Source organism: Colossoma macropomum, unplaced genomic scaffold, assembly GCF_904425465.1.
Source record: "Colossoma macropomum unplaced genomic scaffold, Colossoma_macropomum, whole genome shotgun sequence".
Taxonomy (NCBI): domain Eukaryota; kingdom Metazoa; phylum Chordata; class Actinopteri; order Characiformes; family Serrasalmidae; genus Colossoma; species Colossoma macropomum.
In genome coordinates, this window is record NW_023494788.1 from 28,610,884 (window position 1) to 28,636,190 (window position 25,307).

The 25,307-nt window shown below is 36.7% G+C and overlaps 1 protein-coding gene across 1 annotated transcript in view; it reads left to right on the forward strand.

Annotated features, from left to right (window-relative positions):
* Positions 1-2,504: 2,504 nt before the first annotated feature.
* gdpd2 (glycerophosphodiester phosphodiesterase domain containing 2) overlaps positions 2,505-25,307 on the forward strand; it is a 28,195-nt gene continuing 5,392 nt past the window's right edge. The window contains exons 1-13 of the mRNA XM_036569059.1: positions 2,505-2,715; positions 12,232-12,408; positions 14,600-14,703; positions 14,846-14,939; positions 15,042-15,101; positions 18,607-18,705; positions 18,849-18,942; positions 20,071-20,210; positions 20,716-20,798; positions 21,359-21,518; positions 21,602-21,802; positions 23,063-23,211; positions 23,686-23,833. Coding sequence (XP_036424952.1) covers positions 12,322-12,408; positions 14,600-14,703; positions 14,846-14,939; positions 15,042-15,101; positions 18,607-18,705; positions 18,849-18,942; positions 20,071-20,210; positions 20,716-20,798; positions 21,359-21,518; positions 21,602-21,802; positions 23,063-23,211; positions 23,686-23,833 — 1,419 coding nt within the window. The 5' untranslated portion in view covers positions 2,505-2,715; positions 12,232-12,321. The remainder of the gene's footprint in view (positions 2,716-12,231; positions 12,409-14,599; positions 14,704-14,845; positions 14,940-15,041; positions 15,102-18,606; positions 18,706-18,848; positions 18,943-20,070; positions 20,211-20,715; positions 20,799-21,358; positions 21,519-21,601; positions 21,803-23,062; positions 23,212-23,685; positions 23,834-25,307) is intronic.

Here is a 25,307-nt window from a genome sequence, read left to right on the forward strand (position 1 = left end):
ATCAAAATAAAAGTGCCCCCTCCAATGTCGTCGCAGTGTGTAAACCACAGAACCAAAGTTCTAGGACTGGTTTATAAAATAAAGAGCGGGATAGGAATATAACAGCTTTTGTTCAGTTCAAACTTAAAATCTGTCTCAAAGGCCTCCTAGAGCACCACTGACTTTATGCAGCACCTGAAAGAATGTCCAGAGGTTTCTTATCATTTACAGGTTTCTTTCCACAGTTTGAGCAAGAAAACATTCCACTGAGTTTCTTCTAAAGTGCTAGACTACAACAAATAAATAAATTCATGGAAAAAAAAAAAAAAAAAAAAAAAAAAAACCCTGAGCGGCCTCGCTGATATTCGCCTGCGCTTCTTTGGATCCTTCATGTATCTACACGTGCTCACCATTGCCCCCCAGTGTCACAATGAAATCACTGCACCTCATTCATTTTAGAATAAATCATGCACCAGTACAAATCCTACAGGGAAACACAGCAATCACTATGAGCTTCAAGTTCAATCTTTAATTTCCATGCGAGATTTTTCATCAAAGTTTTAAAAAGTACTAATCTCACAATCATTCATCTGTACAGGAACTGTGTCCGCTATGAGAGAAACACGCTGTTATTCTTTGTGATTACATGCCGTAAATGCGATGATTGTATTTTATTTCTAATTCATAATCAGCTCAGAATAATAAATGACCCTTCACAGAAATGACACTGTGGACAAATAAGCTGTATTAGAAAACTAAAAGCGCTCTGCTGCTGGAATTTTTTCATGAAATAAAAGTCCTCACCCCAAAGTCATCAAATATCATAACATTTAGGTAATGCTGGCTAACGCGTTGATATTTCTTTCTTTCTCTCTTTATTGTATCATAAAATGTCAAGCAGCAACAATTCTCCAACGTAAAATGAGGGCACAACAAAAATAGAGGAAAAACACTATAGTGCCGATTAACATCATTTTAGAAACATAAAAAAATATACTTCTGTAGACACCAGATGTCGCTAAACAGCTACAGATTACTCTGTGTACATCATCAAAGTTGTAGAATTTTTATGAATGAACACAAAGCTAAACAGCAAAACCAGCTATACCACTGAGTAATATAAACCTTTTTTTTCCATGTTTTCTTTTCATAATTTTTAAAAATCCACATTTACCAAAGAGCAAACATGTTACCCATCACAAAAGGTGTATGTAAATTAGCAATTCATATTCATAAGTCCTGACCTATATATATATATATATACATATGAGTAATTTAAACCTTACCAAAGAGCAAACACTTTAAAATGTACTACCACACAGTAGCGCAGTTGAACTTCAGGCAATTGCTATCAAAGTGAATACTTCTTCATGTTGACATTAAAGGTGTCCGACTCGTGAACGAAACGTTCTTTTGAATGATTCTTGTCAACAAACTACTTCATTCAATTCACGTCCCAGTTCAGCTGAATCAAACTGTTTGTAACATCTATACAATGTTTAGGTCCATATTACAGGCCGATACTTTTTTTTTGTGTTGTGATGTCACCCTCAAGAGTCTCTCTTTAGTACCTTCTGTTAGAGCACAGAAGTATATCACATTCTGTTGCAATTATTCTTTTTTTTTTAAATTAATTATACTGACTTAACTCCATACTTTTTATTTTATTTTTCAAAAATTTTATGAAGAGATACAAATATATACCATCTCCTCTGGAAAAGAAAATGAATGTAGTGTACTTTTAACACAATTGAACATTAAGGGCCACACTGTAACTTACAGTTGTACAGTACCCTTTTATCTGACAGCGTAAGTAACTTAGTGGATATCAAAGTCACACAATGGGGTGAACTCACTGAATTTAGTGCTATATTATAGCAGGGGTGCACAGGGGATTTCCCTATTCAAACACACCCATTAAACGTGGCAATTAATTGATGAGTATAATCAAGTTTGTTTAAATAAGTAAATCAGCAAACTGTGCAGGACACTGACCCTTCAGGACCGGAGATCCTGTTTTATAGGAAGGATTTCAGAATGAGATCCACTTGACTCGTGAATCAAGGAATCGTTGAATCGGCCGATCGATTCATCGAGTTGGAAAGTTCGAAAGAATCGGTTCTATAAGAATCGAACTTCCCACCAGTTAACACTACTAACTACTCCAGATTGTCCTCTACACTGACATCACAACCGTAAATTGGAGTTATTATGCTGATTTAATCACAGATTCGCCGTATAACTCACATTTGTAGACTATTTCGACTTCCCCCACATCATTATTTTATTATCTCCTGATACCGGCTGAGAGAAACTTGTTAGAGTGGTTCTCAACTCCAAACCTGTTTCATGTCAGATTGTTTGATAATGGCTTGTACAATTTCTCTCTGCTGAAACTTTTATCTGAAATTAGTTAGTTTACCGCTTGCATCTTAGCACATCTCGTGCAGCTTAGTACAGACGGTTCACCAGGTTTATAAAGAAATGTGAATGAAAGCTTGTAGCAGCCGAGAGGTTATAGTGGTCGCCCCTCCCCCGCCTCCCCCGCTGTGTGGAGTGGAGTCCTACATTGATCGGCGTCATTAGCATTCGAATCCCGACATTCTCAACTGCATCTACAACGTGGGAAAGAGAGAGAGAGACAGAGAGAAAGAGAGGTCTGCTGTGAGAGAGGAGCCCACTTGTTTGCTCTGAACATTTGGGACTTGGATGGCTCTTGTAAGTTGTCATGCTAAGGTAAGCGATAGTTTATTTTTCATGGTTAACTACTACAAAAAGTGTCTGAGTCGAAATTCAATATGTATTAAACCCTCAGAGTAAGAATGGTGATCTGGAATCAGCTGAAACCGAACATAACAACATAAACCGACCACGTACCTGATCTTTGATCAGTGTTCTTAATCTGTTCTTTGGTCCATAACTATCTAACACCTCGGAGTACATCTCAGAGATGACGTTCTGTTTAATATCTGTAGTTTTTAAATATTTCTTGTTTATGAAACCATTTTATTAAGCCAAGTGCGCATGGTGCATTTCCAAGGTTGGAAAATGTAAGAAAAGTGAGCTGATTGATGCACCTCTTATCAAATATGATCATCACCTGATGTTTACAGCCGTTAGAAGGTTAGATCTTCAGGTGTGGAAGAAATTCCGCTGGCCCATTTTCTTCCTCCCAGCGGCAGTAACTTCTCGTATTGCATAGGTAACCGGTTAATCAGTCAAATCAAGACTGCAGGCTTCCTAAGGTAAGGTCATCAGCCTGATCTATAATTTATGTAAGATGGCGTGAATAAGAAAGTGAAACCTGTGATTTCAGTGAATCGATCACTTCTCTTACTGTCACTGATCTGTGTCATGACAAGCACTCCCTGTATACATATATATGTATATATGTACTATACAACTGATTTCGAAACTGATATGAGACATGATGTTAGATGTGGAACAGCTGATTCACAGGGCAAGGCAATGTCACTCTTGTGTGATTACAGTTTTCAGCCACCAGTCCACTCAAAGTCGTTTAATGAATGTGCTTAGTTATAACAAAGAGTACTTAAAAATTGTGCAGAGAAAGTCCCAAGTTAAATTGTTTATTTTAACTCCACTGACCCAATTCTCTGCGCGATATGCATTTTGATAGATCATCTGTAGATTAATTATAGATATGTGCCAGTATCGCCTCCTGATTGGTCGCACGCTTAAGGCAGGTTCACCATAGAGAAACAATGAGGCGGTGCTTAGTTGTTAGTTTGTTATCACGGCCACTGCTTTTTGCAATGTCAGTACATTTATTTATCCAGGCTCTTGGAAAAAAAGAACGTTATTTCGCAAGTCCTTATTAGATAGATAGATAGATAGATAGATAGATAGATAGATAGAGCTTCATTGATCCCTTAGGAAATCGCAGCGTTACAGTAGCAAGACATATAATTGCTCACAAGCTTGCATATAGGCAGAAAAAAATTAAATTAAAAATAGACATAAATTAGAGGAAAATATGAGGGAATGGGAATAAAAGGATAACTATTAGCATATTTACATATGTATATAAGATATTTGTTGCATTTCCGTGAGAGCAGGTATTGCACTAAATGGTATGAGGTAGTTAAAACACAATGAGTATAATGATAATTTAGGAGCAGCAGCAGTACATACAGTCTAAAGTACATAGTGAAAGTGTCATTACAGTAGCATATTATGATGTACTGCACAGTGTATTAACAAGAGAGGTGATATAATGATGTGATTCAACACATTTCAGGCAGCAGATCAGTACAATCTCTGCAGTAACGAGACTTGTGGTAGAGCGTTATAGCAGGGGATAAGAGAAATATTATATGGTGCTCTTTAACACAGTGCAGTGAAGGTACTTCTCTGTTTATCCATTGCACTATGCAGGGACTGTGAGGTAATGCCCAAGATGAGTAGCAGCTTGTTGAGCGTGCTTTTGTTCTGCCACAACCTCCAGAGGGTCCAGCTTGACTCCTACAACAGAGACAGTCTTCCTAATAATTTTGTTTAATTTGTTCAGAGCACCTTTGTTAATGCTGTTGCCCCAGCACAAAAGAGTGTAGAATAAAACACTCGCTGCAACAGACTGGTAGAATGTCTATAGGTGAGCACACACCAAAATACCTCAGCCTCCTGGCCTTTTTTGTACACAGTGTGAGTGCTACAGTTCTAGTCCAGTTAGTTGTCCAGGTGCACACCCAGATACTATGTCCCTACCACCTCCACATCTGCTACAAGGCAGGTTTGGACTTCTCAAGTCTTACTGATGTTTGGCTGCAGCTGGTTCAACTTATGCTTGCTAACGAAGACCTTTGCCAGCTTCCTGTAGTCCTCCTCCTTTCCATTTCTGATTCCACAATAGCCGTGTCATCAGACAATTTTTTCAGATGACATGACTGTGTTGTACCTGAAGTCAGAGGTGTACAGGTTGAAAAGGAAAAGGGGTAATACAGTCCCCTGGGGTGCCCTAACACTGCACACTGCCTTGCCTGAGATACAGCTCTGCAATCATACATACTGAGGTTGTCCAGTTAGATAGTTCATTGTCCATAAGATGATAGATTCATCCACTTGTATCAGCCATAGCTTCTCCCCTAACATCACAGGCTGTATGGTGTTGAATGCTCTGGAGAAATCAAAGAACATGATCCTCACAGTGCTGCCTGATGTGTCCAAGTGAGAGTATGTTCTGTCCAGCAGATAGATAACCATATCATCCACTCCAGTGCCGTCATGATATGCAAACTGCAGAGGGTCAAGAGCTGTTCTGACCAGAGATCTCAGATGAGCTAGCATCAGACTTTCAAGTGTCTTCATTAAGTGGGATGTTAATGCAACAGGTCAATAGTAATTTAGTGCTGTCGGTTGCCTTTTCTTGGGGACAGGAACCTCACAAGATGTTTTCCACATAACTGGGACTCTTTTAGGCTGCAGCTCAAATTAAAGATGTACTAAGGAATTCTACACAGTTGCTCTGCACACAGTTGCAGCACCCTAGCTTCAATGCCATGTTCCTCATCTCCTCAATATCCATTATTACAGGCTCATTATGTGGACAGGCTGGTATTTGGAAAAATATGAATATGTAAATTAATTAATTCATTCTTAAAGCTAGTATCATGTAATATATTTGCAATGTGATAACACTTATAATGATAACTGAGCTTAATGTGCAATGCATTAATTATATTTTTATATTGAACAAATATCAAAACTCCAACATTTGTCATTTGTGGGAGGGAAATTGGTTTTCTCATGATATGGGCCCTTTAAGGTCTTCATAGGGAAACTTTATGATCCTTGTGTCTCATTCTTTCATTAAAATGACAGTTATTTTAGGACAAATATAAACAAACTGATCAATATAGATCTGAAAATAGATCCAAGGAACTTACTGTAAAGTACTGTGCAAAAGTCAGAATCCATGCTTCATTTATTAAATTTCCATTGAAAATAGCCATTACGTTCAAGTTATTCATTTTTCAGGAGATATTTCTGAGGAGATTAGATATAAGATAACAAACTTGCATGAGGAAGGAGAAAATACATGAAAATAAGTTTCTAAAACTGGACTAAAAAAGAAGTAAAAGATATATAGAAAATGTAACTCTTAACAAACTGTGGTTGACCTAGTAGACCACCAATACTGTCAACAAACAGGACTTTGAGAGAAATCTTGTAATCTAAAAAAATCTGTCCATCCTTCCACTGTGAGAAAATAACTCAACACTATGGGTCTGAAAGGATGTGTAGCTTGCAAGAAGCTGTTATTGAGAAAAAGAAATAGACAAAAAGGAAGGAAAAATTGTTCTAGAACACTGAAACTGGACGTCTGAGATGTGGAGTACAATTTTATGGACTGGTAAGTCTAAATATGTAAATGAGATTACTTTGATCATATGAAGCAAAAAATGCAACAAACATCCAAGAATGAACTTTAGAGGTTTGAAAAACCAAAAGCAAGCATGAAAGCTGTATAAAGGGGCGAAGGTGGACACACCAAATACTGTTCATAGTTATATTTAGTTCTTGTGGCTTCTGTTGATTTTCTGTTAAAAATGTCTTTTCTGCTTTTTTCTGATGCTAAAAAAATGAATAACTTGTACTTAATGACTGTTTTAACTGACAAAATCAGCAAATAGGGAAAACGTTTTTTGACTATTTGGACACAGCCATAATATTCCTAAGGCTGGGAAAATCTTCTGTTCTGCAGTGCTTGGGGTGACATTGCCCACGACACGTGGCCACCATGTGACTCTAGGATTAAAGAAGCTATGAAGCCTGGGTCAGTGCATGCTGGACAATTTAGCCCAGTTTTACGGTACTGAAATTTCATGGATGCATAGTAATAAAAGGCATTCTTTTCATACAATGCTGTGAAAAAGCATTTGACTCCTCCTGATTTCCCGTATTTGTCCACAGTTTCTAAGTCGTCATTGCATTCATTAAAGGAAGAGGGTTTTGAAACATCTATGTCGCCCATGTAAAAAAATAATTACCCCCTAAACTAAATACATGGAAGTGGCACCTTAAGCAGAAACAACTGCATCCAAATTCTTCCTATAACTGGAGATCAGAATTTTACATCACTGGATTTTTGCCCTCTTTGCAGAATTGCTGTAATTCAGTCAGGGCCCGTTTAAGGTCATGCCACGTCATCTCAATTCAGGACTTTGACTACACCACTCAAACCTTCATTTTGTTTCTTTTGAAGTATTCAGAGGTGGACTTGCTCTTTGAATCATTGTCTTGCTAAGTAATCTTAGCTCAGTCCAGACCCTTAAGCAGCACAGCATCCCAGAACATTACACTACCACCACCATGACAGGAGACCCCTGTCTTTCAAAAAGTTCTACTTTCGTTTGCTTTTTGCCTTGAAGCTCTCCCATTGGTACTGTTTTGCCCAGTCTCTTTCTAATGGTGAAATCACAAATGCTGACCTGAGTGAGGCTTGCAGCTTTTTAGATTTTCGTCTGTGTTCTTTTGTGACCTCTGCGTTGCTGTGCTCTTGGATGAATTTGGTAGGGTAGCCACCTCTGGGAAAGTTCACCACTGTTTCACATCATCTCCATAATGGCCCTCATAGTGGTTTCTTAGAAGCCCACAGCCTTAAAAATGGCTTTGTAACCCCTCTGGGACTGATACATTTAAATTATTTTTATTCTTATCTCTTCTGGAATTTCTTTTGATTGTAGCATTTTGTGCTGCTTGTTGAAACCTTTTAGCACACTTCATTTTGCAGGAAAGGTTCTATTTAAGACATGTTTAGGTTTAACAGGACTGGCAGAAATCAAGCCTGAATGTGTGTAGTTTAATTGATCCCAGATGTCAACTAAATTTGGTTAACTGGTTGATATGGGGACAGTAACCTTTTCACATATAGAGTCTGTTGGTTGTTGGTACTTTTTCCTTCAATAAATTAAATGGTCATTCAAAAAATGTATTTTGTGTGTACTTGGGTTGTCTTTGTTGTTTGTTAACGTTGTTTGAAGATCTGAAACAAGTAAGAGTGACAAATCAAGAAAATCAGGCAGGGGCAAATAGTTTTTCACAGCACAGTAGGTGGCAGTCGTTCAAATTCATTCCAGTGACCAAGATTCTTTACACTGTTTAGTGTGATCAGCAAAAAACTAGAAGTTTTTGAAAGTTTCAGTGCTGAGTAACTTACTGGTTTATTCTTCACTTTCTTTCCGAGATCACCTCAAGATTTTTTTGTTGCATATTTCTTGTTGTTTATGAAGCAGGGTCATTAACATTAATACTTCCTGCTGTTCTTGCCATTTTCACACAGTTGTACATTCCCACAGTTTGTTTACATATTGCACAATAAGATGTGTTGTGTGACGAGTGACATTTGTGACAACTGTGGCTACCACAATAGATCAACTTGACAGAAGACAGAAAAAAATGAACAGACTAAGAATCTAAAAAAAAGTACTTCATAGTTTTCTCCTGTCAAGGACCATGGTTATCCAGAATTGTCCTCTCATGAGCAAAGTTCTCATGAATTGAGTTTCACTGGTCTTTTTGCTGTTGAATTCAGTAGTCTCCATAGTGTCTCAATAGACTCTTATTAACAAGACTCAGTAGTTTCACTACATACCAGAGCTAGTAGAGCACAAAATACTTTTCTGTAATCATATCGGAATTCTGCTCAATGTACACAAAGCAATCTCTTATCTTGAATGATCTGATGATTTCAGTTGACAAGTTCAGTTCCACATTGGCATTTAAATGAATGGGTGTGTGAAGGTAACTTTCCTCTGTCAGTTGTTCTTTGCAGATCAACAGGTTCTTGATAGAAAGATTATGAAATGGAAATTTACAGTAGAATGTGCCTAATATCTGTCTTTATTGTATATCATAATCAGAAACATTGGCTTTCTCTGTGTCGTGGTGTGATGAATTGTTAGCACAATATTGACCTTTGCATTACTACCTCAGATATGCCGGCTGCAATACGCAAATGAATACTCTAACAAATCCTGACGTGTTATGTGCTGTGGGCATCCTGGCAAGGCTTAGATGTTTCAGATGAGTGTTGTTTGGGGACTTTGTTGAATCAAATTGGATTTACATAATCCAAAAAATGTTAATCATAAACATTGCGAAATATGCAATAAACTTTTTGATTTACTGTTGTGTTTTTAATAGATTGCAAGGCATGTAACAGCTACACTACGTAGCAATATTATTACAGTGTGGTATTTTGCAATTGTATGCATATCCATAGTCTGCAACATAGTCTGTAACACGTCCATAAAGTAGCCTATCCTCCCTTGATTTAATTTGCGTTTATAGTCCAGAGTCCATTAGTTTCACTTCTCTTCTGACCTTTTGATCTTACTTATCTTGAAGAGCTCTGTGTACTTATGACTTTATTGAAGAACAAGGTGTGTCACTCTCAGCATACTAAAAATATAGCCAGGTTCACCAGTATTATAAGTAGATACGTCTAAAAATCTGGCAGTTTAATTTGTTACAAGACTGCCTGCCCACATACATTGCTGTGCAAATATCAGAGAACATCCTTCATTTATTTAATTTCCAGTCAAAAGGGCCATTAAATACAAGTTAATTCAGTTTGTTTTGCGCTTTCAGGAAAAAAAGCAGAAAACAAATTTAGCAAAATGTTACACAGAAGTCTCAACAACAAAATACATCAATTTTGTCTTAAGTGTCCACCCTTTGTCTTTTATAGCTTACAATATTTCAGATTTGCTGAAATCTGCAGGGATATTTTTCAACACGTCCAAAGTTCAGTCTTTTCTGCTTCTCATGATCCAAATAAACCCAAATGCGTTCAATGATGTTGAGGTCTGGACTCTGCGGTGAGTACTTGATTTTCTCTTGTCTCTCAAAGATGAAAGTACTGTGTATCTGATGGTGACAGTTTTAGCTTTAAAACTGTTTTAGTTTTAGTTTTATAACAATAATTATTGCTCTAAATTCATGATAGTGCCAGTCCAGGACAATGGGATCAAAATATAAGTATTTTGAGAATAGGAGTTTTGTCAATGCTGGAATTGATGACATGTTTGATGTCAAACCCATCATTTAAGGTAAGTATTGAGACTTGTGGCTGATTTATGTCTTCTTTTGGTTGAGTGCTTTGAGTTGTATTGACTGTGCACATGAAAGAGAGCTGTGAATGCTTCTTGTAGTCAGTACTCAGTACTCATGCACTTTCTTTGAATGTTCACCATGTAATCTAACTAGCTTTGGCTTGGTGTGCAGAAATTTCACAGCTTGTTTGAATCAGTTACTGTTTTGCATTGCTCCTACTCTAATCAAATGAGATCTATACAGAGGCATGCATACACGTTCCTGTTGTTAGCTTTAATAGCTGAGCCACAGAACATTTTCCTCATGTTTCCTTTTCTTACACACTTTCATGCCACTGTCATTTTGTGATTTTGGATTTGTTTCTTAGAGCGTGTAGCCGGCTTGCGTGTAGCCTGCTTATAGATTATTAGCTGAGCTTCAGAGAACATATTTTTTATTAACCTGCTTAGACTTGCCAGTCCTATCATGAGTTGCAGCTTTTAGGTGATCCAGAGAAAAAACAGCTTTTGAAACAGGAACAGCATATCCTCAGTGCATACTTCATCAAAAGGATGGGAAAGCCCACAGAGAGCAAAAGGGGTCTTGTTACCACATAAAATGCACACCAATGAGCCATTGGGTAACACATTACAGGGTAATGTACCAGGAGCAACCCTTATTAATAGTGGTTGAATTATGAAAGATTTCAAGTCGGATGGTGGATTCAAACAACTAAAGTAAAACATTTATTTCTACATATACACCTCTTTAGTATGTGAGTGCTTTGCCCTGATTGTAATATTATGACTTGACCTGAAGAGCTTCCTAAGATCTGGGACAGACTGGTATGTTAACCTCAAAAATGGATTGAGTTAAAATATCAATAAAAGACATAAGTAACCTTAAATGATAAAATCACTCCATTAGTTAAAAGGAGATGGAAAGGGGAGATGACTTTTACAAGGCTGGTGATTTTTGTCATTTTTTGACAAGAGGACTTCCCTCTTCTCAAATCGAGCCCTGCTTTTTGGAATATGGAGTTGACACCATCAAAGGCTTTTTGTATCTGTGAAGTTATGATGGACATTTTGCATTTTGCAACGCTATCCAAGTCACTGTGGGTCTTCATCCATGTCACTCAGCCCTAGGTCTGTAATATTTGGGATTGGGTTACCTACTGCAACTTTATATGGGATACACTTCATTTCACTTGACAAAAAATAAAATCGAGCAAAATGTTCTGGAGAAACTATATTTCGTTTGGCTGTGTTAAGGGGGGACAGAGTTTTATTTGGCTTGGGTATTGTGCTCATTTTGGATCTCAGTAATCTTTCTATTAATTTATTTATGTGTGTATTATGTATGTACACAACAAACCAAAGTATGGATTTTTAAGTTTTGGAAATATTTTACAATTTTCTAAAAATCAGCGCTGTGCATGTTTTATTTACATTAACAAAAAATGTATTTGGTTTGTAGTGATATACTGTATGATAGAGAAAGACTACAAGTCCAAAGGTTTGTAGACACCTACTCATCCAGTATTTATTTCTGTAATCTTTGCTGCAATGACAGCCGCTACTCTTCTAAAATAGCTTTACACTAGATGTTGGAACATTGCATTGAGGATTTAATTGCAGCCATGCGTGCATGGAGACCTCAGCTTGTGTGTGGCTGCTTCAGGGGGTTTCATTCTGTTGACAGTGCTTTTCTATAGACATTATGGCATCTTATAGGGGAAAAGCCTCCACAGTCTTTGTTGATAACTATCTCTTTCATTGACTAGTTTTAATTATTTAAAAGCTCCATTTGGGGCCACATATATATATATATATATGTGTGTGTGTGTGTGTGTGTGTGTGTATGTGTGTGTGTATGTATATATATATATATATATATATATATATGTGTGTGTGTATATATATGTATGCGTATATATATTATAGAGTACAATTTTTGTATCTATCTATTCTATCTACTCACCTGCTTGTCTATCAATGGAATCATTCACCCAGTCATCCATTCATCCTTTCATGCATCCATTCACAACAACGAACAACCAACCAGTTCTGGCTTGACAGACCTCCAAGGAATCACAATTTGAAGACAGTGAGTTTGTGGGGGGAGGCTGGATGTTTTGGGGTCTAACTGAAGAACAGGTTTAACTCACCCCGCGTATCTCTCAACCCTCTGCAGATCTGAGCTATTACACGGACATCTACACACGCGGAAATCCAGGTCTACATTTTCTGTGAATGTGTCTTATCTTGCTGTGAAGACAACGCAATGCGTTCACAGGAAAGCATCTTCCGAATTTGCTTCAGAGGGGTCTACAGTTGCTACTGGACGCATTCAAGGGACAACAATCAAAGAGTGAGCATCCATTTGACAGTTCCATCTATTCTGCTCTAAATATCTTTCTACTCTGGATCATAATCACTGTACTGACACTAATTACATACTAATTGACTGCTTGTAGTTAACCTTTTTTGTTTTGCTGTCCTGTTCAGTTTTACTTTCACAGAAAAGCAAACTAAATTGGGTGTTGAGTAATAGTCAGAAACCATTAGATTGTCTGGACCAAGGGCTATCCCCTTGAACCCCAGGCCTCCAACATAATATTATGAATAAAAAGAAATCTTTTAATACCAGCTAAACATTTATACTAATAACTGTTTTAAGTCTAAGTTCTCAAAAGATGAGCTCACTCCTTTTCCAGGTTTTCAACTGGTTTTACCAGTCTGCTCTACCTATCATGGTCAACTTGCCCCTCTCACTGGGTCAGTAAGTACATACAGGCCTGTCTTTGAAACCAGGGGCTTTCCAGTGTCTAGAATCTTCTATGCAGACAGACTAAGGCCTTCCCTTTGTGAGAAAATTAATATTCTCTGTTAACCAAATAGGAAGTATTGCCGATTGATTGTAGAGCAGAATTCTGAAATGTTGCTTAATGAACACTTATCACCTAACTGTGTGCTTCACTAAATATGTTCTTGGGTGGATGGTTTAGTTGTATTGAAAAGTATGTTAATTGGAAGTCTGATTACTGGAGCAGGGAGAATCTTTTGTGTATATTGGGACTAATTAGGAATGTATTCAGAGATTTCTAAAACTTAGTTTATGAGGCTCCTGGCCATGTGAATGGACTAATTTGGTCTCTTTTAATAGCTCTCAGCGCTGGAGCTAGTTTGATACCATGCTTTAAAGCATCATGCACGTCTCATTATTCTGTCATTCATGATCAGGCGAAACTCAACATGAGGAGACGGTGGCATGGCTCCAATGGCCTCGCAGACTCAACTATGGCATTTACATCAGTTTACACTCTCGCATACGGAGGCAAAACAAGGATTGTTTGTTGAACTAAGCACTCAAAAAAGGCTAAGGGGGTTTTGTGGTTATTTTTTTTCTCAGAAAAATGTACTTCAGGGTCGCTTTCTCATTTATGAGTTTGCCCTGGGGGAAGGTGTAATGTTTTTGCATGACTGAAGCAACTTGGCTCTAAAAGCATTTCTCACAGGTGTGCTGTTGGTGGTATTGAAAAGTTCAGCCAGTAACTAGTAAACTGACAACCATCAAATTATCCGATTGGAATGATTTGTAATTATTGTAAACTATGTGCTAAACTATACTAGAGGTGGGCAATATGGCAAAAATATCATACAATATTTAAAGACCTTTTCACAATGCACAATACGTACCACCATACTTTGATACACAGTGCACTAGTACAGCCACATTTAAAAACAGCCTTCAAAAACTCTGGGGACAGTGATTTTTATTGAATGTTTTGTTTACGGTACCACACAAAATCCAGTTAAACAGCACAAATTTTGCTATCTTTTCATGAAAAGTGCGGTTGGTCAGTGGTCAGGTACGGGTGATATCCATGCTCAGAAAAGCATATTTTTATCACCATAACAAAATTAATCACAGTAGTGCTAAAATATCATATTGCAAACCTCTAAATCAAACCATGCTTTAATAGACCAATATTTTTTAGCCCACAGTTAGCTCACATACACCATAAGCCCACTGGCACTAACATAAAATATTAAAAAATTGCAGTAGTTAAAATGCTGGCCATCTCATCCTATAGATAAATATTTTTAATCTCTGTTACTGTGAGTTTTAAGCTAATATAGTTATTTGACCTTGAGATGTATATCATGGTCAAAGTCACCATGAAAACATTGCTTTAAACGGTGGACCTGGAAGTAACCACTTTTCAGAATTCTTCATGACATTCAAAAAAAAATATTTACAAAACAGAGATAAATCAATTACATATGTGACAGCATTGTTCAATAAGTGTTTCAAAAGAATGTTAGGTAAATTACGCCACGCCATTAACACTACAAGCTAATAAACTTTATCAGGCCACAGTGTTTTGCCAATTCTGACAAATTACTGGCAGGAAAATATCTGCATAGCACGTGATGACAGCCTGACACATCTGTTTATGCAGGGGATTAAAGACTACCAGTTTGACCTGAGTGATTATCACAAGCGAAAGTAAATGACATGTTGAAACTTGTACTTTCTTTGTTCTCCCTCATCCTAGTGCCCATGCTGCTGGTTCTCCTGCCTCTCTCTGGTGTCTGTTTTGACGCTGGGATGGATGTACATCTGTTTTATCGCTTATAATGACCACAGTGATCTCAACTGGTGAGGCACATTTTATAAAAAACACTTTACAGAAGTGATTTAAGAAAATAAAAATGGTATACGGTGTCTATTCGGGAAAATGTTTGATCACACTGACTGGTAAATAGTAATTTTGTCGTTTCTTATGACCTCACTTTAACAGGAAAGCTTTTCAAGAGCTCAGTCTGTGGGTGAACTGGTTCATGTGTATCATCATCTTGTCTGCAGTAGTGGCCATATACTGCCTTCTCCTATTGGTGAGAATGAAAAATAGACTGATAGGTTTTATATGTGCAGTATTTTCATTGACACAAGAAATTGGCCATTTATTGTAATAAATGTGACCTTTTTCCTTTCAGCTTTTTTCATTGTTCCAGTTTGCTATTAAAGAACCTTTGGATTTACACTGGCTGCATAAGGTACTGCAACCCCACTTACATATTAAATAATCTGATTCATTTAACATTTAGAGATATTGTTGAGGTTAGATTAGAACCTTGTAACTCCAGGTTTTTTTGTTTGTTTGCTTACCTTTTTCCAAACAAAGTTAGTATTTTAGAGACAGTTACAACTATGATATCTACACTGTCCAAAAGAAAACATCTCCAAAGCAGTAATTTTGTAGCATTTCTGTTGGTTCATTCATTATAAAATTTTCACAGAAAAGCTGCCATCTTTATGAAGGAAAAAGTGAAAGTGAAGCTCATGAAATATAAAGTCTATTTACCGCTCTAAATTTTGCAACAGCCGATGCCCTTTTACTGATTTTTATACAATTACAATTTATACAATCATTCTTGTCTACCCCATTCACCATTGGTTGGTGTCTGACCACAAGACCGCTGTTGACCAGATATTATTTGGTTGGTGGACTATTCTCCGCACAGCAGTGACACTGATATGGTCATGGTATATGATGATAACCCTTTCCCTGTAACTCCACCTTGCAGGTGTACAGTAAGGGACTGTAGACTGTAGCATCTGCAGATGCAGAGTTTATATTAACTATCCCCTAGCTCAGGCATGTCTAACATGGGGACCTTCCGGGCTAAAGTGCTGCAGATATTAACGTTTATCATCGTCTAATGCTCTGAATTCAGTTCATGAAGGCCTTGCTAATTAGTTAATGAGCTGACTCAGGTTTGTTTAATAAGGCAGTTTGCTGAAGTCTGCAGTGTTTTAGTCCACTAGGACTTGAGCTTGACACATGCTGTAGCTCTTCATCAGTGGACATTTTCTGACCACAGAGCCACTTTTAGCCGTGTGTCACTGCTGTGCCGAGAATGACTCAACAAATAATACAGTGCTTAAAAGTAGTCTTGGGACACTCTCTGAATACAAGTTATGTCTTGTATATTTTTTGCTTTCCAAGTTATTATTTATTCATTCATGTCCATCAGAAAAGTTATAACAACCAGGAGTAAGTGTTTGTATGCTTTTTTATGCTGTATGCTAGTATTTAGTACTTTAGTTTTTCTCACATATCCCTTCTTTTGTTTGAGAGTCATCAAGGCATGAAGTGCATGAGTTTGCATGACTGATGCTCAGTCAGGCTTATTGAATTTTTTCTTTTGGATGGCCAGAGTGTGGCAGGGATTGAGCACTTCAGTACAATTTTCACATTTCTTACCACGAAACAGATTAATATTAATACAGTGTTCAAATTTTCTAAAGCAGTATCTTTCAGAATGTAGATAAAAGCTTGAGTCAGGCATGTTGTATGGTGGCATATGTGTATATATATATATATATATATATATATATATATATATATATATATATATATATATATATATATATATTTATGTCCAAGTTTATAAAACTGTGAAACATAAACATGTTGCTGAAACTCTGCCTGACTCCTTGCAGTTGTTTAAAAACTCTTATTGTCTTAGAGTTTATAAATATTAAGCCTTAAAGTTAATTAAATAGTGAACATTTGAATTTATGGGGTCTTAATTACCACATAAACATTCATTTAATTCATTCATCCAGCTTCTTTCTCCCAAAATATCACATTCTTGATATAAAACAAAACCTTATACTGCCTTTAGACTGACATCTACACTTACTTGCTGGGACAGTTCGTTACAGTAGCTGGTTGCTGTGAAAGGACACTTAAACTAATGGTTCCTACCTAAAACTGACCTCTGCACTGGACAAAATATTTAGCACTGACCTTTAGACTTAAACAGCAATGCTTCTTGAATAAGAAAAATATGATTTGTCCTAAAACAAGAAGTAAATGTCTTAAAAATAAATTAATAAAAATGTCATAAAAAGACATTAAATTGAATGTTCTGATAATGTAGACACTCTGCAACAACACTAATTTTATCTTTTAAAACAGATTTTGAGTAACCTGTTTGTGATCTTTGAAATTCATTGCTTCTTTTCATGTTTTGTCAGATAGAACCTTATAATTCCAAGCAGAAAGTGAGTTCTTAGGATTAGAAGGTTCTATCTTTCACAAATTTGATAGGCTTTTGATATTGTACATTTAGAATACATTTCGAATGTCTGCCATTTTCATGTATGACACAGACTTGTTCCCCATATCAGTTTTGCTATTTAGAATGCAAAATCTTTGAACCTCAATATCTCAAAACTGCTCAGAACGCAGATAGAACCTTATAATTCCAAGGGACAATATATTATTAAGATAATGAATTACGCTACATTATGTCATAAAATGCTTTTCTCAGCAAACTGTGGATATCATTAGTACTTAAAACACTGACCAACTTCATGTTTCATTGCAAAGACCATAATTTGTCCTGTTTAATTGGAATTAGTATTTATGTATTTATTGTTTTCAGTAATATTTTTTTAAATGGGGCACTGCTGGTTCCTTGGTGTCTATTCCAACTTATCAGATGTTAAACAATAAATACTGTAGCATGTCATATATCATGAAAATTTCTTCAGGTATCGTGATATTCCTGCTGTATTGCCAACCATGCATTAACAAAATGCATTAACAAAAAAAAACAAAAAAAAAACAACTGATGATCAAATTTTCTTAAAACTGTTAAACACTCTATTCTCTGTTTCCAAATGTGAGCAGTTGTTTTTAACCGTCAGTGTATTTGGACCTAATAAATTTCTTATTAATGTTGATTTTGTCATTTGTTTTATCTGTAGCGGTGTTTTCCAAATCAGTCTTTGGGGACCTCCAAGCAGCTCAAAATAGGCCTGCCATGATTATTACATAACCAACAAATTGCAAATGAGATAACTGCAATTACTTATATGTGTTTCACAATCATTTTATGATTCAACAAGCAAATTTATTTGAGACAAATAAGAGTAAATAAAAGAAAACAGTAAATGCATTCACTCAAAGAAAACCCAAAAACTTTTGCTTCTAACTTGGTGCTCTAACATGTTGAGGTCATCAGTGAGATGTTTGTTTATTTGTAGCTATGTGGAAAATTCTAACATTTATAGCATTTATGCAAAAAAAGATTGTTTTTGTCCCTCTCAAAAAAAGTAAGCTTTCCTTGTTTCTGTTTAACTGCGGACATTTATGCCAATCATGTGTGCATGCGGAACGGTGTAGTGCATTGTTTTGACAGTACAACCGATGTTAGCTTCTAAATAAACATAATTGGGAAGCAAGATGGCTAATTAGCCAAAATGGCCAATCAGCAACTTTAGGTTTGTAGTTTAATAATTCAGTACACTGAACAAGGAAGAAAAGACAAGAATTGTTAACTGTAATTATTTATATGACAATTAATCGTAATCTAAATCAGGCCACATGTTTCTGTATTCCTCTTCCCAACATCTGGGAGGTCTATGATTGTTCTTGGAGACATAACAGAAAAAAATATGGACCTCCTAGGGGTCCTTGAGGATTGGGTTGGGAAACACCAAATGTTTTTAGGCTTGGTTACTGAATGGTGCTTTCTTTCTCTGTAGGTGTTGCTCTTTCTGGGTCTGGTTATAGTCGTGTTCGGTATAGCGGGAATAAGTTCAAAATGGGAAGAGGAATGGAGCACTATTCATTTGTCCCTGCAGGTGTGGAGCCAGAATGGATTTATAGATTTCCTACCATTTCGGATATCACTATTTTTGGGAGAATGTTTGTGAAAGTGTCTCAACAGTGATGATATATTATGCATGAGTGAAGATGGTATTATGTCATCTCCAATGTCTCGCAGGCCACGGCCCCTTTTCTGCAGTTGGGTGCGGTGGTGGCCTTGACCATGTTGAGCTGGCTCATCTTCCAGAGTTACCACAGAACTCAGAGTGCTGGTCAGTACTGGCCTTGTCTTACTCTGTAACATATGTCAACATGTCCCTATTATCAGATGGCATCAGGCAGAGCAATAAGCTGTAGGCAAAGAGAATTTGTTTTCCATGTATTTTATGTTGTAACAGTCTTGTGGATCAATTTTAAAGTGGAAATGTGGAAAATGTGATTTAGTCATTCAGAGTGGCCGTTTTATTTACTATCCAAAACCACTGCCTACACTCATCTTCGAGTTTTCATATGTAATATTGATAAGGGTAAAATAGTTTTAAATCCCAAAAAATATGTTTTCTTTAGGTACTATTTTGTCTTACAATGCCATGCATGTACCTCTCCAACATTAATGTAAGAAAACATTTTATGGCAAGCACTTGTAAAAAATGTCTCAGGCATCAGTCGGTAGATTCCGACTGTCTGTGAGGGAGTTATTAAAATTATTAAACTTTTCAAATGTCTGTTTCCTATCACCACCACTATGATCATTTGATTTAATGAGTTTCTCTAGGACACTGAATTTCTTATCAAACCCCATTTTATACAGCTTAACAATATACAGTCATTTACAAAAGTTTTGACACCTCAATCAAATTACATGTTTTCTTAATTTTCCAAGTGAAAGTAAATATCCATCCTCTACAGGGAATGTACTTCTGCAGATTTTAGTTGTACCTTTACCCTTCATTTGCTCAATTGAACTTATAAAAATAAAACATAATGTGCCCTGTGCAAAAGTTATGGCACATTTTATATCTTATGTTTTATTTTATTTTGTGTACTAACAGTTGCAGATAAATGCCATATTTAAATTTATTCTATGTTTTTCATTTTTTCACTTAGAAAATCAATAAAACATTTCATTTGACTGGGAGTGTTCAAACTTTTGTGTATGACTTTAACTATGCTGAAATCTAGAAAAATTAAGTTCAGTGACCATTTCTTTGTTAGCTTTATGTCACATATATGCCGTGTAATATGTAATAGAAAGAACAACATATCACATATTTTCTTTTTCACCTTCTCAAGTACAGACAAGCACAAAGGTGTGTACATTTGTGGGTATCACTGTGGGGGCACTGTTTACTGATTGATACTGAAAAACAAGCCAACTTTTTCTCTTTTTGTTGGCACAGTTTCCAAAGCCCTCATTATTGGAGCATTACTGGCAGTTTCTGTTGCAATTTTCCTCAGTCCTCTATTAATTCATTCTCCATGCATCATTGACAAACTTCCCCCGAAACCAGCCCTCGTTGGACACCGAGGTGCACCTGTGGTAAGTGCTACTTTTCTGAAAGATAAATTTGTTGTTTGGTGTCAGGTTTTTCCATGGAGCTTATCATTTTACACCTGCATCCACCTTGAAAATCAATGCTTTGGATCAGTGTGTTTCTATACTTCTGTTTCATCTCGATTGTTACAGTGTGGCTTCTTTCTTTTAAAACTGTCAGTTTGACAGGAAGCACGCAATGAATCACCTGCGGTTACTTTGTTTATGCAATATGGCATTTTGCCCAGATTGTCGGCTGTCAATGTAATTCTTAGGCTAAAATGAGGCACGAACCAGAGGGATTAAGATTTAGTAAGCTCAATAAGAACAATAATCATCATTACTGAGACATGTACTCCTCAACCAGTAATACGCTTTGTTCTGTTTGGTCCAGAAATAGGTCTGAAGGAGGTTTTGACAGATGACTGGTTTTATGTCAGTTACGATATTTAGGGCAAGCATGAAACAATATTAGATCTCTTTTTAACTGTTGTTGATATGCTTTGTTCAGCTGGCTCCAGAGAACACCATGATGTCATTTAGGAGAAGTGCAGAGTGCAAAGTTACAGCCTTTGAGACAGATGTCCAGCTCAGGTTTGTCAAATCTTTTAGTGTAATGTTGTTAATAATAATAATAATAATAATAATAATAATAATAATAATAATCATAATAATAATAATTGCAATAGTATGTTTTATTTATATAGCTCCTTTCTCAGACTTTTGGTTATTTTATGTAAAGTGAATACAGACTATGCAAAAATGTATTGACTTGTTACGTGTAAATGAGTTTATATATCCTGTGCTGTGAACAAACATAAATATGGCATTTTTTTTGCAAAGATGAGTTCACAATTTCTATTTATTTGCTGAGTTTAACATATTAGAAAAAAACATGTGCCATTACTTTTGTACAGACCATATTTAGTGTTTTATTTGTTTCTACAATATTTGAATAAATTCAAATAAACAGTAATTGTTCACTTAAATCTGCAGCAGTGTATTCTTTGTAGAGGATATGTTAACTTATTTTAACTCAGAAAATCAACAAAATGTGTAATTTGACCAGAGGGGCCCAAACTTTTGCAAGTGACTGTAAATACTATAAATGGGTTTGGCTTTGCTGCATAATATCTCTCTCTCTCTCCCTTTAGCAAGGACAAGAAGCCTTTTCTTATGCATGACGATGGCAAGAAGTTTCTAAAGAGGACAACAAATGTGGATATTATTTTTCCAAATCGTACAAACAACTCTAGCAGTGACTTCACACTGGAAGAGCTGCAGAGTTTAAACGCAGGCGAATGGTTTCTGAAGGTAAAGCAGAGAGTGAAGATTTTTGTGCTACACCCTAGAGTTTCATTCTACATTTTCAGGTAGTAATTATTTTGTTCATGTAGACAGATCCGTTTTGGTCAGTATCCTTGCTTTCAGAGGAGGAGAAGGAAAACGCTCGTAACCAGACAGTGCCGACCCTTTCTGAACTTTTAGACCTCGCCAAAGAACACAACATCTCTGTCATCTTTGATTTAAAGAATGGCAATTATGACTGCAACTGCACAGTGACAACCATCCTGAACTCTAGCATCTCACATGATTTGGTAGGTTGAATTTGTTTAGAAATATTCTTAGACTAATTTTTGAAGTTTTGTTTCACTATTTAACTTTCATTGATTTTATACACTACTGTACAGCCATATTGCACACTGGCTGATGGATGTTCCTGCTGAAAAAACAGCTTAAAGCAGCATCGATTCCATACTAGTCTAAACTTGTTTATAGTGGTTTTAAGTGGATTTAGCTTGTTACCCAGCATGATCATGGTGGGTGACCAGCATTCCAGCATCCAAAACACAACATTTGCTGTTTTTGGTTCTGATTAGCTATGCTGATCTGTGCTAGTTTTTGTAGTAGGGGTGTCAGTTGCTATTATAGCTAAAAATTAAAGGACTTTTTGACTATTCAGTGCATTAGGCACTGGTAATGGCTTTAGGTTTACAAACCTCAATTCTAAAAAAGTTGGGGCAGTATGTGAAATGCTAATAAAAACAGAAAGCAGTGATTTTAGATGAGCTCAAGCCCAAAGAAATCGGCAGTGTTTCTGGACGTTGTTGACACATGGCATCCACTCTACATAGTACAGGCTTTTTATGGATTTTATGGATTTATGGATAAAGTGACAAACAGTGTTTATTGACAATGATTTGTCAAAGTATTCACAAATATGTGTGGTGATAACCATCGTATAAGTGTGTCAGATTTTAAAGCAGTGCTGTTTGAGGAATTAAAGGTCACAAGCATTCAATTATGATTTTTGGCCTTGCCTTCTTCAGATTCCCAGAATCTTTTGATGACATTTTGCATGTTGTTTTAAAACACAAGAACATCATTCTTAAACTGTTGGACCATTTGCAGACACATTTTGGCAAACCTCAACCCATCATTACTTATAAAGGATTAGGCCTTAGTCCTGGATGCTCCTTGTATACCCAAGCATGACTGTATCACCTGTTTAAGATGTTTTTTGAACTTTTTACAACTTTTTTAGAATGTGTTGCAGACAGTTTCAGAATGAGCGTATAGGTTGATAAAGTAAAACATTAAAAATCTTTGCACTGTTTTTTTTGTTTAAATACAGATTAGAGGATTTACAAATCACTGCTTTATGCTTTTATTTATACTTCACACACTGTCCCAACACAAATGACGCCCTGCTGCCAGGTTTGTGATTGGGCCATTGAAATTTGATCAGGAAGAGGCCTTTCTTACGGCAGTTAAATGATTCACTTCTTAATTTTGAATGTGAAAGCCTGATGCAGATTTTGTTGTATATTATTTTGTATCTCTTGTATTTCTTACAGATATGGTGGCTGCCTTCAGCATGTGGAGAAGATGTTAACATGCGTGCTAAAGGGTTCCGCCAGGTCTACAGAAATGTGTCTGCAATGAAAGACAATAACGGAAATTTTTTAAATGTGAAATACAGCAGCCTGAGTACTGAAGACATCAGGTGTGTATCAGAGGGTTTTGCACCCTCTGCCTGGCATGCAGAGACATGAATGCTCTGTGAAAATTGGCTCCAGAAGTAGTGTAGTCTTACACCCTGAGGGGAAATAGGTTCATACAATATAAAACAAAAATGCGCTGCTCTGATGTATGGAACTCCACACTCCACACTTTTGCAAAAGCAAATAACTACATTACATTGTTCCTGTTGCACGTTTTGTGATATGAAGAGCTTTGTCTTTGAACAACATAATGTTTTGAGAGCACACTCCGTTGAATTTACAACGCTGTAGGTCTTTATTTTTTATTACACAAGTCATTACATGTTTGAATACCTGACAGAATAGCTTGTCTACCCCTCAGACATTAGATCTCTGGGGTGAGAGGATTTGGAGAACACTGCATAATAGTCTTGGTTTGAATTCTGTGCATATCTCTGATAAATGTGTTCGCACATGTCTGTGAATGTATGATGCAGGAACCTGACTAGCAGAAATGTGACGGTCAACCTGTGGGTAGTGAATGAACGCTGGCTATTCTCTTTGCTGTGGTGCTCGGGGGCCAGCTCAGTGACCACCAACACCTGCCACGTCCTCAGCGACATGTCTAACCCTGACTGGCATCTGGTGAGTTCCTTTTTGCTTGTCTCGCTTTCAGATTCATACCAATTTAAATGTCAGTTAGAGCATTAGTCATTAGAGCAGGATGAAGGAGCCAGCGCTCTCAGAAATAAAGGTTCTAAATGTAACCCAGTGGAGTTCTTTTGGAGCTATGCCATAGAGAAGCCACTCATGGTTGGCTATTTCTTTAAAGAACTGTTTTTGTAAATTAAATCTGTGAGTCTGAAAACCCTCTAAAGTTTAAAGAGGAGTACACATAATGCAAAACTTTTAGATTAATCACAGTAACTTTCTTTCACTATGTTACACATATAAGGAATTTGTCTTGATTGGTGCACACATCTGTGACATATAAAATACTGAGTAGACCAGACAAGCACACAGGCTAGTATTTAACCAAAGAACAAATAAAACAAATATACAATAAATAGAATAAAGATTAAGTAAGAATAATAAAGAGCCTATGTGAAAGGAGCTTAAGAGATGTGTGAATATCTGTACATATGCAGGTCTGAGGAGACATACATTCATGTGAAGAAATGAGTATACCCAATGAAAAGTTTTTCCAACATGTTTGGAGATACGGATATCAAGTCTTCATTTAAACTGTGTTGACAGATAAAGGTGATACAAGTTAACAAGTGAAACCTAAAATTAACATTTTGTCATCCTTTTTATAATTGAAATAAAGAGTAATGCAATTTTTATGTGGAAAATGTAAGTACATCCCTACATATATCACAATTTAAACACCAACTGAAATCAGGTGCAATTAGGCACTAGTGATTAGTACACTTTAGAGAAAATCTTGTAGGAACCTGTCTTATTTAAACCTCAGATATCTGGTCTGTGGTATCATCGTGTCCAGGTCAAAAGAGCTCTCTGATGCATTCAGAAAGAAAATTGTAGATGCCTATGAATCTGGGAAGGGGTTTAAGAACATATCGAAATATTGAAAATCAGTCATTCTACTGTCCAGAAAATTATCTGTAAGTGGAGATGATTTAAAACCACTGCCAACATGTCCAGGCCGGGCCATCCCAGCAAATTTAACCCAAGAGCAGACGGTAAGATGCTATAAGAAGTCTCTAAGAACCCCAAAATTTCATCACAGGATCTGCAGGTAGCTCTTGCCACTATTGATGTAAAAGTGCATGCATCTACCATTACAAAACACTCCACAAATTTGACCTAAGTATAAGGTGTGCCAGGAAGAAGACTTTGCTCTCTAAAACGAACATCTGGACAAGACTAAACATTGCTAATAAATATCTAGGGACCAGGACTTCTGGAACAATGTGCTATGGGCAGACAAAGATTTGGCCACAGAACCATAAGCCATGTTTGACAAAAACCAAAGACACCATTTGATCAAGAGAACCTCATACCAACTGTAAAGCATGGTGGTGGAAATGTTATGGTTTGGGGCTGCTTTGCTGCCTCGGGGCCTGGCCAACTTTCAATCATAGAATTGACTATG